Raw genomic sequence first — 17,899 nt, forward strand, 5'->3', positions numbered from 1 at the left:
TCTAACTATCAAGGATCAAGCATATGTCCAATCCCAGATCCCAGGAGCTGTGAGGAACCTGCAGTACCTGCTATGTCATTGTGTCCACAAAAAAGAAACTCTTCACAATTATTATAACGTGGTGATCGTATCAAGTCATACACTTGTCAAACCATAAGCATCGGTCTTTTTGTACATAGAGTAGCTATATGCAATGTATAGGTAGGCACAGAAAATATTCTCTTGACGGACACACTCTTTCACTCGTACACAATTTTTCAAGGTTCTGCAAGGAGGTTGCTGGTGTGGGTGCTCTTTACATCTGTGCTATTCTGATTGTGCTCAGGAGCAGATTTTTGGGGTGCAAAAACAAAAGTAAATATTCTGTGCACTGATGAAGCTATACACCATGATACAATTCCACTTGTATTTCATATTAAACGAAAATGAAACACATTTCAGTCTTTCTACAAGCACCATTGCAGCCCCTACTATTAACAGAGATCCCTCCTCAGCATGAGTGACTCGACTTTATTTGGACCTCAGAACAAATCAAAGAATAATATATTAGTTTGTTTAGTTTATTGTAGACTACGCAGTCGAGTACATTTACATTTACTTTCATTCATTTGGCAGACGCTTTTCTCCAAAGTGTCTTCCAATGAACTCTATGTAGTGCTGTCAGCCCACACACCTTGTTCACCGTGGTGACTTACACTGCTAGATACACTACTTACTCTGGGTCACTCATCCATACATCAGTGGAACACACACACTCGCTCTGCCACTCACACACTAAACTAGTATCCATGAGGAGCACGATGAAGTCGTTGTTATATCCGGATGTAAAATGGACATGGACGTATTTTTACCATAACTTCTGGACACAGACATGAAGTACAACAATCTCAGTAACAGAGCGCACATAGAAGTGCACAGTGTGAATCAGGAAACAAAGTGCACGGGTGACATAGTAAACCTGGAACAACAAGATGCAGAGTCTTCTAACAGTAAGTGAAATGGGTTTACGTGCATGGAACTGACAAGCAGAAATGAGATGTGGATGTAGTTGGAGTGCAGGATGTGAACAGAATCATGAAGGACAGGAGCACGGGACTGGAACAGAAGCACAGTGGAACAGAACTTGGGAAACAGGTCAGTGAGTCCGTATCGCTTGGGAAGTCGGAGGAAAGTAGTAAAGCGCTGATCAAGAATCCACAGACCTACCTGACCTGACAAGCCAGCAGGATCCCAGTCAATTTTGGGGTATTCAAATTGTGAAGTTGCTATAATTGAATACGTGTTTTTGAGGCAGACAACTTCTGATAGCATGCAATAGATTGTGTTGCAGAAATATGGCCACAGGCAAAGTGAGGAGCTATTGCTCAAGTTCTTTTTTTTATTTTTGCACACAGACCATGAGTACCCCCTGAGTACATACAAAGCATAGTCCTAAAGGCAAGCCACAACATCGAGCAAAATAACAATACATTGCAGATGTCTGCTACTTTCTTCATTAATGCAAAGTCATCAGGAGGTAACTGAAGGTGTAATAGAAGGAACTGGAAAGATTAATAGAAAATTGAAGGCTGAGGAAAGGTTACACAGATTATGTTGAAGAATGGAAGAATTCAACACTATAAAGAAAGAATGATTTCTAAGCAATAATAAAAGATGAAGAGGAGATTTTATGTGTCAAGAGCACATACACACACAATGTCTACAGTCAATTGCCCTGAGTGGAGTTGCGGTGAACCAAAGCCTAACACGGCAACACGGGGCACAAGGCTGAGGGGGAAGGATACTCTCTGGCTAGGATGCCAGTCCGCCACAAGGGACCCCAAGCGGGACTTGAACCCCAGACCGACCACAAAGCAAGACCCAGCCCAACCCGTTCCACCACCGTGCCCCCCTTTCAAGTGCACATGCAGTATGGAATTGTACCCCATCTTATACATATCCAACTTTAGCACTTTCAAAGACATGGAGATTTCCAAGTTTATATGTAACTTTTTGCATTTTCCTCAACATTCTGTTTTCAAAATTTTTTGCAGAGCAAACATGTCCTGTGTCTCTGTTTTCTGCTACCAGTCAGCAGTAAAATGCCCTTGAGGGAAGAGAAGACCAAGTGTGGGTGTAGCATATGGGAAGAGGTTTTTTGTAGCATCTCATAGATTTTCCAGAAATATTTAATTTAGTATATTTGTATTTATTACAGCTATAAACTAAACTTTTACAGACACTACCAGCTAATAAGTAGAGATAAGTATCTGTTATTACATATTTTTGACTGCAAAACCAGAAGTGAAGAGCATTGATTTATGTGGTAAATTAGTCCTATCCTTGTGGCCAGTAAAACAGTCAGGATTTTAAGATGAAACACTTTTTAATATGTTCTCCAGCTCACTGTCCTTTTTCTACTCCATTGTTTCATTCTCCTGTAGCAAGTGATCTGCAGAAGGAACAGCACATCATATTGCATGTACAGTATAAAGTAAAGTAAACACACTGAATAGGAGATACTGAACATTGTGTGTTTTTAATTTTCAGTCATTTTAAAGTTGACTTTAACATTTTAAATGAAAGATATTAAACTGGTGGACCAGTCCACACTGTATCCACTATCATGCCTCATACTTCCAGGCAAGAGGAACACTGAGACCGTTTGTTATATAAGTTGTTGAAGAAAAGAGAAAAAAAATGAACAAAACTCTCACAGTGATTTTTTAAAATTATTATAGCCTTTTCTGATATTTTAAAGAGAACCTAACCTGTGAATAAAATGAGGGATTTACCACTGAGATTAAGCTTTTATTGATTGTGAAATAGTGGGTGGACTAACAAAGAGTTCTGAATTGTGAACAGACTTCCAGTTCCAGTTGTGTTAATTCATAAGTTGAGGTACAAGTGTATTGCTGACTTCTAGTGAATCTGACATATTGTATAGAATTCTGGAAATGGAGAGAAATCCCTCTCATTAAATTTTATATTGACATCATATTAACTGAGTTGATGCTGCTACGTTCAGTAATTTCTGGATATTGTGGTTTTTAATCAGCTTTAGTTCTGCAGTTGAAAGATTTGTGAGATTTGTTTATATTAAGTTTAAATGGGATAAACCAATCAATAGAAAGGGAATATGGCATTTGGACTGTCTTATTTTGTCTAATTCAGTTTATTTATTGCTATTAGCATTACTGTTTTCTGAGTGATGACATATTGAGAATATTGTGTCCTTATATTGTGCATTATAAAATATATTTGATTATGTGGGTATCACTTTAACTAGTATAGAAATGCACATCAAATAAACCACCTATCTGCTCCTGTTTAAAGGAACAATGCGGATATGCATCTACTCAACAATGCAAACAATACTGCATAATAAAACTTTACTGTCCACACTGTAATATGAATGGCCTTCTGTGTCATCTTGCTGGTTCAGGGATTTACACAATGGTGCCACAGATTCAGTACAGATATAAAAGCAGCCAAAGAGCACAAGTGCACAGCAGTTCTAAAAACGAATAACCATCACCATAACCATGGGCAGGGTAAGGGATTAATGCATGTCTGTCTATAGATTTATTATGTGGCCTGCATGCTTGTGTGTTTTTTATATTTTTTAAAAATGTTCTGACACTGCCACAGAATCAAAGTACTGAGGTTCTTTTAGTCCAAATTATTTAAGTTATCATCTCAGTTGAATAATGTGGTGTAACCTTATATTTGAAGACGTAAAGCCATTATACGTAGTATATTTGTGTAGCTTTTCCTTGTTTCATCTTAGATTAGAACTGTGGTTTCCATAGTAAATATCTTAGGTGAATACCAAAATCCTGTAGTTTAAATTACTTTTAAATTACTTTTATACATGACCCTGAAAGATGAAATTGTTTCAGAATGTGAAACAATTCAGAATGTGTTTCAGCTCGAAAATAGTATCGTTCTATGCTTGAGAACTACGATTCTTCTAAGCTAAACAGTTTATGTAATTGCAGATCACCTTCTACGAGGAGAGGAACTTTGGAGGTCGCTCCTATGACTGCAGCAGCGACTGCGGGGACCTCACTTCCTACCTGAGTCGCTGTTACTCGTGCAGAGTGCACAGTGGCTGCTTCATGGTCTATGACCGTCCCAACTACATGGGGAACCAGTACTTTCTGAGAAGGGGCGAGTACCCTGACTGCATGAGCATGGGCATGAGTGACTTCTTCAGATCCTGCCGAATGATCCCCATGGTAAGCTAGTACCTTTATGGATTTCTCACACCTAGCCTGTGTAAGGTTTCCTAACCATTTGAATAATGATAATAATTCCAATTTAACATTTTTTAATCTGACTATGCCCTAACACATATTGAACTTACTGAAAGCATTTATTATTTTTGCAGCATAGAGGATCCTTCAGAATGAGGATCTACGAGAGGGAGAACTTTGAAGGCCAGATGTACGAGCTGATGGATGACTGCGACAACATCATGGATCGTTACCGCATGTCCAACTGCATGTCCTGCCACGTGATGGATGGCCACTGGCTCATGTATGAGCAGCCCCACTACAGAGGCAGGATGATGTACTTCAGGCCTGGAGAGTACAGGAGCTTCAGCAGCATGGGATGGGGAAGTGGCATGAGGTTCATGTCTATGAGGCGTATCACAGATTCCTGTTATTAAAAGGCCTTTCCTTATGAAATAGCAAAATATTTAATTTACAAAAAAAAAAAAAAAAGACAATTACACTGAATAAAGAAATTAATTGAATTTCACAAAGTGTTTTTGTGTTTATTTTTATTTCAACGTGACGGGCTGGAAACATCTGTCAATGCATCCAATTTCAATAACTGCTTGTCATGAGGAGGGTCATGGTGAACTAGAGCTTATGCAGGAAGCATGGGCGCAAGCCCAGGGAGGAGGGGTACACCCTGGATGGGATGCCAGTCCATTGCAGGGTAGCCACACATAAACATGCTCATTGCCCCCTTAACACACTACAGGTGAATTAACATCACAGTCCTCAATTAACTGGCTTTTTGGACTATGGGAGGAAACTGGAGCACCTAGAAGAAACCCATGGAGACACACAGAGAACATACAAACTCCACACAGATTAAGCGGGGATTGAATGTTTCTTTCACCACTGAGTTGCTGTGAGGCAGCACAGATAGAAGCTACGGGGCTAGAAACAGCCTAATCAAAAAGAATAGTGATATCTTGCACAGGAACACCCGCACAAAATATCTAAAGCTCCTGTCAAAACCTGGAAAATATTTGTTTGGGACGAACTGGACAGAAGAGTCAAAGCAATCTGTGAAACAGCCCTCTCTCGGAATTGTTGCAGAAGTGCATAAAGTAGTATAAACACATACTGTAAATGCTAAATTCAGTATTTTTTATGTATGGCAGGTTTTGTGGGTTCTTTGATATAAAATGGTGTTTCTTTTCTAACCTAGTAATAGAACTATTTATGACTTCTAGCCACAATGCCGGGGGGCGCGGTGGCAGCGGGTTTGGTCTGGTCCTGCCCTCTGTTGGGCGTGGGGTTCAAGTCCCGCTTGGGGTGTCTTGTGGCGGACTGGCGCCCTGTCCTGGGTGTGTCCCATCCCCCTCCAGCCTTTCACCCTGTGTTGCTGGGTTAGGCTCCGGCTCGCCGCGACCCCACTTGAGATAATTGATTGTAGACATTGTGTGTGTGAGTCACAATGCTATGATTTAAACATCGGAAAATTCCAAAATACTTCCTCTGACTTCCTGTAGACCCCCATACACCTTAATATTTTCTAGCACAGTGTGAAAACCCACTCTTTTCTAGCATGCCTCAGTTTTGATCTTTTTTTTATTGAACAACAGAACAGAAGTTGGACATAGTGATATAGAAAGAGAAAGAGGACATAGGGCATATAGTGCAAGAAAAATGCAAATATAGGACAGTCCAGTACCCAGGCCAGAGTCTGGCAACAATATACAGTACATAACATAGAATATACTGTACAGAGAGAGATCATTTTTCTTTAATATTATCCGGAATAAATCATTATTCAGAAAAGAGGAGTTGAACCTTCATTGATTTGTCTGTCATTGAAGTATTATAAAAGTCAGCTTCAACAAGCACTGGTCCATGATTTGAACGCTTAATGAAGCCATATGGCAGGGCCTGCCAATATGAATAAAGTTATTAGAGAGTAGGAAAGAGTTTACGAGTTTTGAGGATTAAAATAACATTTAGAATTTCTTGTAGCAGGGTGCAATTTTCTGAAAATATCAACTGGACCTAAATATGAGCTCTCATTCTTAAAGTACAAAGCAGAGGTGAAACGACAAACACGGGACAAAGACACGCACAGTGTATTCTCACAAAGGTAAGAAAGCGGAAGCTAGATCTGTAAGTGGGACTTGAACACAGGTGTAACAGAATCCCAGACTAGAACACTGGACCTGACAAGTCACTAGGGGTATTGTACCTATGGGTCATGACAGTGAGGGCTTTTAAGGAATCTCTGGAACGCAGAGTTTTTACTTTTGGAATGCAAAATTTTTACTTTTACTTTCTTTAACTTTCTTTTATTTTCTATGGTGGGTTCCGGGGCATTGATGCAACTGGAAATGACAAGTAATAGAATTACGTTGGAGAAATCCTCGCCTTGCACCTGCACACATTGCAGTGATGCAGTGATACATGGGTTTGTTGAGGCAGGGGTAGGCGGTAGGTTCCTTGGGTTTGGTATCACACTCTGTTCCTTCCTTTGTGTTTTTTACTTCTCTGCTTCACCTGTTACTTTTGCATTGTTCTTGTTGATATGATAGACTGTATTACTGGGTTAGCATCATTATTTGACAGCATGGTTTTCCTCTTGTGTTATGAGCCCCTGGAGGTGTGACATGTAAGACTTCAGCTCTTCCTACTTGGGTTTTGGTCTTCCTCTCCACACCTCCTACATGGTAATCAAGGAGGACTTCTAAAGCAAAATGGCACAGACAGTCCTTTTGGAATCTTGTTTCATGTGCCCATGCCCATCTGGAAGCAGAAGATTTGTTCTTTCAGTTGATGTGCTATACAACCGCTCTAGTTTGTTTTCCAGGACTTATGTTCATATCTTGTCACCAGTTGTTACAACCCCAGGCCTCTAAAGGTGACTAGGGTGTAACATCAGGTAAGTGGTGACGAGTGATAACAAAAGGCCAACAAAATCACACGTACAAGTGCTAGCTGCAAGTTATTTTTACTGTGCTAATTGGTACAGATATTCAGATGATTATTTACAATATTTACTGAATACAAAGACACTGTTCAGAGGGAAAAGGAACTATGGCAGTGCCAAAGCAAAGACCTTAGGAAAACCAAACTAAACAATCTCAAGCTGGTAGACTACCCCAGCTATGAAACACAAGCATCTAGGACACCCTAACTAACCTACTCTACCTACCAAAAACCAAAAGTACAAGGGGTGGCATCCACTTCTTCCCTAATGTGTCTCGACGAGCTGCTGAAACCTAAGACTTGGAAATGTAGGTCACGTGATGTGCTTACCTGTCTGCTTTTTCCAAGACAGCAACACAAAGTCAATAACAACAACTCATAACAATAAAGCAAAGAAGAAATGACTAAACAAAGACATAAAGCCAAAGAGTCAATAACCCAAACACAAGTCAAACAAGCATCATGCTTGGGTTTCAAAGTCTGTGTTTCATGGCATAGGGTGGGGCTTTTAAGATGGTGGCGCACGGAGGTGACTGATCCAAAATTGAGGAACTAAAGACAGGACTGATGATGAGGGACAGAGACGACAACCAATGGTACACATTGGACCTGTACAGAAAGCAAAAAGTACGCAAATATGGAAAGGAATAACAAAACACAGCAAAAGCCTGTACAGGGATGAAAAACGAGTCCTCTGTGACTATGAAAGCTCTTCACCTGGGTTCGCCATCGTTAATCAAGTCCATGTCTGTGATATTCTACTCAATATTTAAAACTTAAAAGGGACTCGGTTGGCCGGTTTATTCTTTCTCCTTTCACTGCTCCTTTCATCTGTGAAAAAAAGAGACACTTCAAATGTAATTAATAGTACAGCATATTCCTTTTATTCTTGCTTATAAAAAACAGAATACAGAAAACAGTGGTAGCACATATCCTACCCATTTGTTTTTAGACTCCTTAATGATTCCTAAGGACACAATCAGATCCACCTTGGTTTTAGGCAGGGAAGCGACTTTGTAAGTACATGATGCCATTTTTTTATTAGGATTCACCTCTGTCCTAAGTTGAGTATAATGCCCTCATAACATGGTACAACTTGGGCTCTCCTTGGTAATGTAATTAATTACCTTTCCCCTCAGCTCCTACTGCATTTACTCATTTAGCTACCACTTTCCACCAAAGCAACCTTTACTGTTAAGGTTACACTTATTTACTCATTTATGCAGCTTTGTAATTTTACCGGAGCAATTTAGGGAAAGTACGTTACTCAAGGGTACTACAGCTGGAGACTGGGATCAAACATGCAACCTTCAGGACCAAAGGCAGCAGTGGTAACTACTACACTACCAGCTGACTCATTGTGGTATCAGTAACTGACGGCTGAGATTGATCTGTTTTAAGCTGTGCTTTGTGGGAAAGTATTGATCTTCTGCTCCTCTTCCTTGGTAGCTGTTTATGCATCTATTGGGGGTTTTCGATTGGGCCATTCCGCTCTGGACTTACACTGTTCAAGTAAGTCATCATGGTAAGTCTGGATTGGCAGCCATACAGTTGACTGGCGCCATCTTCTGGAGAATCGTTCAGATATATTTACATTTATTCATTTAGCAGACTGTTTTCTCCAAAGTAGGGGGTGTGGTGATGCAGCAGGTTTGGCTGCATCCCACTTTCTGGTGGGTCTGGGGTTCAAGTCACACCTGGGGTACCTTGTGGCAGACTGGCATCCTGTCCTGGGTGTGGACCCTGCCCTACCCCCTGCATTGCTGGGTTAGGCTCCAGCTTGGCATGACCCTGCTCAATACAAGCAGCTTGTGTGTGTGTGTGTGTGTGTGTGTTCTCCAAAGTGACATACACCTTGTAGAAAATACAAATTGTGCATTAATTTAGGAGGAAGAGAGATTGAGGTGCAGACTTGTGATTCTTGTTTGTATCAATTTTTCTTGCTGTATGTCTGTGTTGGGCGTGGTGGCGCAGTGGGTTTGGCTGGTGCCTTGCTGTGTGGTAGGTCTGGGGTTTGAGTCTTGCTTGCAGTGTGGTGGCCCTGTGTTTGCCTCCCCTGCCATGTAGAGGAAGGACCTGGCAACCCACCTCTGTTTCCTCCCTTGACTTGCCTTGAAAACCATGTGAGTGGTTGCTATGGGTTGGCTTTGACTCAGCACTTATCATACCATGCTTGTGTTAAAGTGCTCTGTGTCACTGTGTGAGAAGAGTGCTCAATAAAAATAAATAAATAAAAATTCTTAAGTGCAGTTAGTTTCTTTCCACCATGTGAACCAATGTTCATCACACAAGTAGCTGCATAAAACTTTACCAGACCTTGCAATTTAGTCAGCAGCACCTTTCGCTGGACTCGTCACTGCAATAGCTTCTCTTTCTCTACATGTTCTCCAGCCACAGATGTCATTTTTTCCACTCCTTCTCTGATCTTTATTATGGGCAATGAAATTCTGCTTTTCAGGCAATCCTTCTTTGCAAGTGTCTCTCAGGACATTTTATGTGGTCTTGGCCCTCATGCTGCCATTTTACCTTACTTACAACTTTGTGTTCCTTTCTATAATGCAACACTATGTTTTTCAAACACACACACACACACACACACACACACACACACACACACAACTGAACCGCTCGTCCCATACGGGGTCGCGGGGAACCGGAGCCTACCTGGTAACACAGGGCGCAAGGCCAGAGGGGGAGGGGACACACCCAGGACGGGACGCCAGTCCGTCGCAAGACACCCCAAGTGGGACTCGAACCCCAGACCCACTGGAGAGCAGGACTGTGGTCCAACCCACTGCACCACCGCACCCCCCGCCTTTTTTGAATACATGGTGTATTCAATAAAAGTCACTTTTACTAGTGTCTGAATTGCTTAATCATAACTTAAAACATGTAGACATTTTAGACATAAATGACAACCAGTAATTTTTAAACCACAGAACTTGTCACTGCATTTTGCGTAACATAACAACTAAAGGTACTTGCTGCTCACTCGGCATAGCTGTTACTTTTCGATGGAAACATAAAATTAGTATTTTTTTTTTTTTTTTTTTTATGGGGAAGAGGCTGGAAGCTTTGCTTTTTTCATATGTGTAACGATTTTTAATCCAAAGGATAGAAGCATACTGTTTCTATTTTAGTGAAATTTCTCCAACATGCTTGAAAGATGCACTGTGAGAGAATAGTTCATGCAGCCTGTTGTTGGATGCTGGAATGTGGAGATCATGTACACATGGCTGCCGAGATGTTCTTGCTCCATCTTGTCATGTCCCTTACTCTTATGATATACCCATGTCTTGTATTTCTTCTGTCCTCATATAGATGCTCTTTGAAACTGTTAAATCTATTCAGTAACTGAGCCATGTTGGGAAAACATATGGAGAATGTGATTAACACTTTATTACTTTTATTTGCTTAGTTTTGTTAAGTGTTAATAGAATTCTATGAGAGTACAGACGGTCCTCAACTTACGATGGGGTTACGTTCCGATAAACCCATCGTAAGTTGAAATTATCGTAAGTCGAAAATGCATTTAATACACCTAACCTACTGAACATAGTCGCTTGTTATCCTTTAAGATCATCAAGATCGTTGATTGCGAAAGTCCAAGTTCATGTGCAATGGCCATTACGGACTTGCCGCCTTCATGCTGGGAAATTACCTTGAGTTTCTCCTCAAGTGTAATTGCCTTCCTCTTCTTTTCACCAGTGGCAGGAGACACAGATGGGCATTTTGTAGACATGATGGATGCACAAAACAAGACGTAGATACGGGGGTTTCCAAAAAAAATGCTGACAACACAGAATACTGTAGAGTATCGGTTGTATACACGAGCAACCATATGGCAGACTGGGAGATGCGGATCGTTGCCACTGCCCAGCATGGCGAAAGAGTATCGCACTGCATTTCATTACCCAGGAAAAAAATCTAAATTCAAAATTCAAAGTATGGTTTCTACTGAATGCGTATCACTATCGCACCATCGTCGTAAAGTCGAAAAATCGTTACTTAGGGACCGTCTGTACTGTGAAATTTTTGACAGTGTTGAAATCCAGCTTTCTACCTGCTCTGAATGTTTGTGTTTGCTGAAATGCCGCTGACTCCTTAAGAGGCACAGTTTTTCCTTAGTTTTCATTTTTCTTTTGAAAGCCTTGACTTCAGGTTGGATGTTTGTGTTTTCACCCTGCATTGGGTGCATTTTCTATGAGATTTACATCGCTTTGGAGAAAAGCATCTGCTAAATGGGAAGCTTGTTTGTTTCACTAAATATGTCAGCAAGATATCTAAGTAGAGTAAACCATTTCTCATATGCTAAATAGTGCACAAAATCAGGTCTCTTGTTGGCTAGGAAGTCATGCAGCTCCTCCATCAGGCTAAAGAGACATAGGATAACATCTCACCTCTGTGTCCATGAGCAGGCAGTGGGTTATTGTACCGAGCTCCACACCGAGGGTAGTGAATAGCTCAGAGTTTGTGGCTCTGGCTTTCGCCAAGTCAACTATGGTTACAGCCATGTCCAAAATATGATGAAAATTGGGTTCCATTTATTTTGCAGCAAGTCCATCTCTGCGCAAAAAACAAATGTTGGAACAGCACAGGGAGAAACAACCTTTATTCAGAGCACTACTCCAGACTGACCGCCACTCTATCAGTACACAGGGCAATTTAGCTGGCCCTTCCTGTTTCATTTGACTTCAGAAAATTATTCAGAGCTTGGAAAAAATCTTTTGCCATCAACGTAGTGCATAACTCTTCATAAAATTTAAAATAAATTAAAAAAAAAAAAAAAGATTCTGTCTTTTCCCATTTACAGCAAACACACAAGCAGATTTGATATTTTCGACAAAATGGTCAAATCCTTCATTTGGACAGCAAAGTAAATGCCGCAAAATTTCGCGACGCGCTGCAGTTTTATTTTCTCTAACATCAATGAGATTTAGTGTTTGATAGTGTTGTTTGACTGTGGTATTTCGGTTAATTGTTTGGTCTTCTCTCCAAAGAATTCCCTCACATTTTCAGTTTCACAAGGTAAAATCAAGATTTTGCCAAAAATAGAAGTTTTTTTTTTTTTTTTTTTAGTATTTTAGGAGTTTCTTATCCACACCAGTAGCTGTCTTCGTTTTACCTTGTGCGCTAAAGTTTTTTTTTTAACCTTTGGTTCGAAAAATGGCCTAGGCTTGTCCTAGTACTTGTCCTGTTTTGTCAGTAAATGTCTGATCAGCTTTAAAGATCTCATCCACTTTTTGGAAAATGCTTAAGAACAAAGTACACACTGAGCTTTTGGAAAACAAAACAAGCCATGGTTAAGAGAGTCATCAAGTTTTCTGTATTTCGTTCAGCATTTATAATTTCATTGCTAGCTGTGAGTGCGACACCCAGATGTGCAACGGACACGGACGTATTTTACTGCAACCTCCAGACGTGGATGTAAAGGGCAACGATCTCAACAGCTGAGTGTACATACAAGTGCACCGTGCAAATCAAGAAATGAAGTGCAGGGGTGACACGAGGAACACGGAGCAAACATGCACCGAGTGCTCTTGCAGTAAGTCGAAAAGAGCTATGTGCACAAAGCACAGAGGTGAGATGTGGATGGAGTTGGAATACGGGATCTGGACAGGATGATGGAGGACTCACGCAGACAGGACAGGAGCGTGTGGCTGAAACAGAAAACACACCGGAGCAGAACTTGGGAAACAGGTCGGTGGACACATGTCGCTAGGTAGTCGGAGGAAAGCAGTGAAGAGCTGATTAAAAATCGGAAAGTTGGCTATGTGACTTAAACCCTTTTAAAGGACTGGGAGACGGTCAACTAAGGCAAGGTGTGCTCATGTCCCTGGTGGAGATCAGGCATTTCACCCCTAGGGTCATGACACACACACACACACACGCTTTCTGAAACTGCTTGTCCCAAGCAGGGTCATGGCAAGCCAGAGCCTAACCCAGCAACACATGGTGCAAGACTGGAAGGGAGACACCCAGGACAGGACACCAGTCTGTCATAAGGAACCCCAACCAGGACTCAAACCCCAGACCCACCACAGAGCAGGACCTGGCCAAGCCTGCTCTGCCACCACACCGGTGCACCCACTGGGCTCATGACAGTGGGTGCTTTTTCATCCTCTGGATTCCGCACTGGAGCGTTTCCAGGAGTAATTGAAACTTCATAAGGGAGCTTTTGGTTGCTCTAGTTTCTACGAAAGGTGTTTCAGTTAACAAAATATTTCTTTTCCATTTTTTTGACAAATTTGCCAGGATTGTACACTTGGTGAAAAGTTTGGTCCGAAAGGGAGCTCTGTGATGCAACGTTTCTAACTTTTCATCCGAGTAACAAACGATGCCAAGCTATATGTCATCTTAAGTTTTGTTATACTTGCAGTTATACACATTCTTTTTTTGGTTATTTTACACAGATTTTAGTCATTTATGTACTTTGCTGATATTTTACAATTATTTCCCATCATCTTGTGGCTCCTCTGGAGGTTTGAGGACCCTAGTGGGCTGTTGAGAACCGCTGGTACAGCATTTAAAAGACATGTGTCTAGGTTCTAAATCACACACATGTCAAGCTCAGCGCAAACAAAATATCATACACACGAATAATATTATCATTATTATGATATTTTGTTTGCGCTGAGCTTCGACCGGAAAAGTGTAAAACCCCTTTGGCATGGATCTACACAGTACATTCACCAAGGACACAGACTGTCAGTGAAAAGTGCAATGCAAATCCTGAGAAGCATTGCACTGGGTGAACTGGGAGTTGTTGTTTTTTTAATTATATTTATTCAGTTTTCATACATACTGTGGTACTTGATGGTGAGTCCTGCCTTATATTTTCAGTTCTTAGATCCTTGCTTTTACTATTTCGAAAGAATTGTTGTGTACAACGGTGACACAAGAATTCGCTGCTTGGGTTTCCTCTGCTTAGGAGTTCAGTGTGTTGCTCTGGTCGGGGTGACTGACAGTCTGTTTCCTGTGCACACTTTTGTTTCGCACCTAACTGTGTTCACGATACTGCCGCTTGCATGCGCTCAGCTGTATGTTAGAATGATATCATATTTGTGGTACCAGTAGTTGTACCCAAGGATTCCTAAGTTGTACCTGAATGAGAGGTACCTACACCAGGTCCTGACCATATACTTCTGCCAGCTGGCCCTCCTTACACATGTTACGGTGAACTGTAGTCCTGTGTAATTGTGCATTTTGACACCTTGAATTTTAACAGCCAATTATATTGTTTTTATCTAGAGGCCTTTCTGATATCTATGGTTTTTTGTAGTTTTTATTGTAATAAAATTGTGTTTCATTAGTGCAATATGCTGAAACTATTGTTTGTAGGTTCCATCTCTGGAACTTTGGGAAAGCTATTTTCTGTTGTCTTATTGCACACGTTTTACTTTTTATTTAAGCACAATTGGGGATGTAGTCAAGTGAGGTATGTGTACTTGTTTTAGTAATTGTTGCCCTTTTATTTACTTTTACAGGCATATTGACTTGTACTTAACCAAGCTTAAGTGGGGCACAAAACATAAGTCTCAACGTAGGGCTCAATTCTTTGAGAATTTACATTCTGGGTGGGGGCAAACGGTTTCAGTGAGTTGTGTACGGTATATCCTGAATGAGGGACACTAGACATTCCACTAGGCATGGCTTGGGCCCTTCTGCGGCAGTTGTTTAGGAAATGATGTGTTTGGAACCTACAGTGAGTAATTCTGAGACCCCCCCAGCTGGGGAATGGTGTGCTGGGGTTTCATGTTCTCCAGTGATTGAAAGGTTACCAGAAAACTTTTTTTTTTTATTTTATCAGGATTTAAAAAAATAAGTTTTGTTGAGCCTAACCCATATAAAATATAAACACGGCAACCTGTTAAAACTAAAGTGGATTTCCAAAATATATGTTAGTACTTAACGAAGATTTACGCATGTAATATTAATGTTATTGTTAATAATTTGTACATTATTTTTACTGCTTAAAAATAACAGTTCTATGAAGACATGGAAACTGAACAAACGTTACACTTCAACACCATTAGATGGAAAGCTATTAGCCGCATGTCTAACTCTATTGTGTTCACACTTGTGCTCTTAAGTAGATCGTGGAAAACCTCATTATAAAAGTAGCCGAGTCTTCAAACCCCAGGCAATAACAGTCAGAGCCTGATAATGACAGAAAGGTATTTTTTCCACTGAATGTAGGATAGGTCTATTTGTTTCTTTTGTGTATTTAAAATAATGTCTGCCTGTAAGGTATGTAAGGTACGCAGGCAACATTTTTTTACAGTCTATAGATTTGTCAAGTCCCTCCATCTTTAAATAAAAAAGTTATTTTTCCCTTGAGTCTTTTAATTTATATGCCAGTAAGTATATGTCACATACATAACCTATTAATATGTATAGATTATATTTATTTATGTAGGCATTGAGTCCAGTGTTTTTCACTATTCAGACATTAGAGAGAAATTTCCGTGTTTCTACTATGTGAAGCAAACAATGTAAACATGTATCTACCCGCAACCACACACAATGTCAGATTAAATCCCTTTACATTTCACACTGCTGTACCAATAGGCCACTGTGCTCTGGTGCTGGCTCAGCATTTTCTACAGTATGGGGCCACAAATTCTTTGGTTCAGAACAGGTATAAAAGTGAGTGGATGTGAAGTTTATTTGCAGAGCAGTTCAAGCGCAGACAATCGTCACCATGAGTACCTGTAGGGTAAGTAACGTTTCAGATTTTTTTAACAAAAATGGTTTTTATGAAGCCGGAATTCCGCGGCTTTATGAACTAGTACAGTGTCTACTCAAAATAGACTACAGAAATAATCTTGCCTGTACGCATCTTTCAAAATCCAAATGGTTGAGAGCAGTTATTCCACTGAATTTTTGATACTAACAGTATTACTTTTACCATTTAGATCACCTTCTACGAGGAGAGGAACTTTGGAGGTCGCTCCTATGACTGCAGCAGCGACTGCGGGGACCTCAGCTCCTACATGAGCCACTGCTACTCGTGCAGAGTGCACAGTGGCTGCTTCATGGTCTATGACCGTCCCAACTACATGGGGAACCAGTACTTTCTGAGAAGGGGCGAGTACCCTGACTGCATGAGCATGGGCATGAGTGGCTACTTCAGATCCTGCCGAATGATCCCCATGGTAAACTATCTGACTTTTTATGCACACAAACATATATATATGTATATATATATACATATACCTGTTGGCTCTCCATTTTTTGTATATTTAAGTAAAATGTTAGCATGTGTATTCCGCATCCTATATTGAGAAAACACCAAATGCACGTTTGATTTATTCCTTTTCCTTACACAGCATAGAGGTTCCTACAGAATGAGAATTTATGAGAGGGAGAACTTTGAAGGCCAGATGTACGAGCTGATGGATGACTGTGACTCTATCATGGATCGTTACCACATGTCCAACTGCATGTCCTGCCACGTGATGGATGGCCACTGGCTCATGTATGAGCAGCCCCACTATAGAGGAAGGATGATGTACTTCAGGCCTGGGGAGTACAGGAGCTTCAGTAACATGGGATGGGGAAGTGGCATGAGGTTCATGTCTATGAGACGTATCATGGATTCCTGGTATTAAAAAAATGCCTTTTCTTATTGAATAGAAAAATATTTGATTTATAAAAAAATGACAAATGTACAGGGAACTTTAAAAAATAAATAAATAAATAAATAATGACCAAACGACACTGATAAAATCAAATAAAATTGGTTTGAATTTTAAAAAATTGAGGTCTGTTCTTTCAATACATATACATATACAAGACACACACAATTGTTAAAACCCACCAAATCCACCAAATCCTTTTGAAATTAAGCTGAAATTCAGAAAATTCAGAATTATGACTTTCAGCCAGCTGACACACTTTCTTCGCACCTCAAGGGGGGACAGCAATAGAACTCTAGACTGACAGTTATTGGAAAGTATTGTAAAGTCTAGATGTGAAATGAACGTGTTTTTCTGTAACTTTCAGACACAGACATAAAGTGGAATCATGTCAAAAGCAGAATGTATGTATAAGTAGACAGACCAGAGACAAACCGCATGGGTGAGATGGAATAAGGGACATACAAAGTGTTCCTACAGAAAATGAAACAGTTTTTTAATATTTTTTATTAGCCTTCTTACTGTGATTCTATAACAATTCTTCTTCCCCCAGTGTGCTTCTGTTCTGGGCCTGAGCTCCTGGGCAGGTTTATTGTTGAAGCTGATGTGGACCGAGAGCTCTCATGAAGGTGTTGAGCACAAAGCTCTCCTGGAATTCATGTAGAAGGCAGCGACATGCCCACCAACCAGACCCTCAATGTCAGCAACAAGCAGTCCCAGTCTTTCACCTGTCTCTCCTGCTGATGGAACTTCTCCTTCAAAGGCCTCAGCCATGCCTTTTCTCCAAACAGCTGCTCCAGCTTTGCTGCCAGGCTGCCCCAGGTGATGTTACAGTCTCCTTGGAGATCTAGGAGTACTTCTTTCCAACATGGTTGCTAACTGAACAACTTTCTGGCTTTATTCTGACCTTCAGTGTCTGCCATCTCAAACTGCTTGAAAAAGGCAGCCAAGCTGCTCAGGTAGTCCCAATGTCTCACCTTGGTGGGGCTTGACAGGCCAACTGACAAACTAGCGGCTTGCTGAGGCTGAGTGGGGGCAGCTTCCCTGAGTATGGTAAACAGCTCTGGTCCAGAGAATGTACTT

General features: G+C 40.8%; 2 protein-coding genes across 2 annotated transcripts; both read left to right on the forward strand.

Moving 5' to 3' along the window:
• Positions 1 to 3,512: 3,512 nt before the first annotated feature.
• On the forward strand, positions 3,513 to 4,654 carry LOC108936603 (gamma-crystallin M2-like). Its single transcript, XM_018756091.2, has 3 exons — positions 3,513 to 3,533; positions 3,981 to 4,220; positions 4,373 to 4,654. Exons 1-3 carry the CDS (start codon positions 3,525 to 3,527, stop codon positions 4,652 to 4,654), a joined length of 531 nt encoding a protein of 176 aa, XP_018611607.1. The 5' UTR covers positions 3,513 to 3,524.
• An 11,225-nt stretch (positions 4,655 to 15,879) lies between these two features.
• LOC108936409 (gamma-crystallin M2-like) lies at positions 15,880 to 16,789 on the forward strand. The gene is made up of 3 exons (XM_029248803.1): positions 15,880 to 15,894; positions 16,094 to 16,333; positions 16,508 to 16,789. Exons 1-3 carry the CDS (start codon positions 15,880 to 15,882, stop codon positions 16,787 to 16,789), a joined length of 537 nt encoding a protein of 178 aa, XP_029104636.1.
• Positions 16,790 to 17,899: the final 1,110 nt, after the last annotated feature.

The sequence above is a fragment of the Scleropages formosus genome, chromosome 24 (genome assembly GCF_900964775.1).
Source record: "Scleropages formosus chromosome 24, fSclFor1.1, whole genome shotgun sequence".
NCBI lineage: Eukaryota > Metazoa > Chordata > Actinopteri > Osteoglossiformes > Osteoglossidae > Scleropages > Scleropages formosus.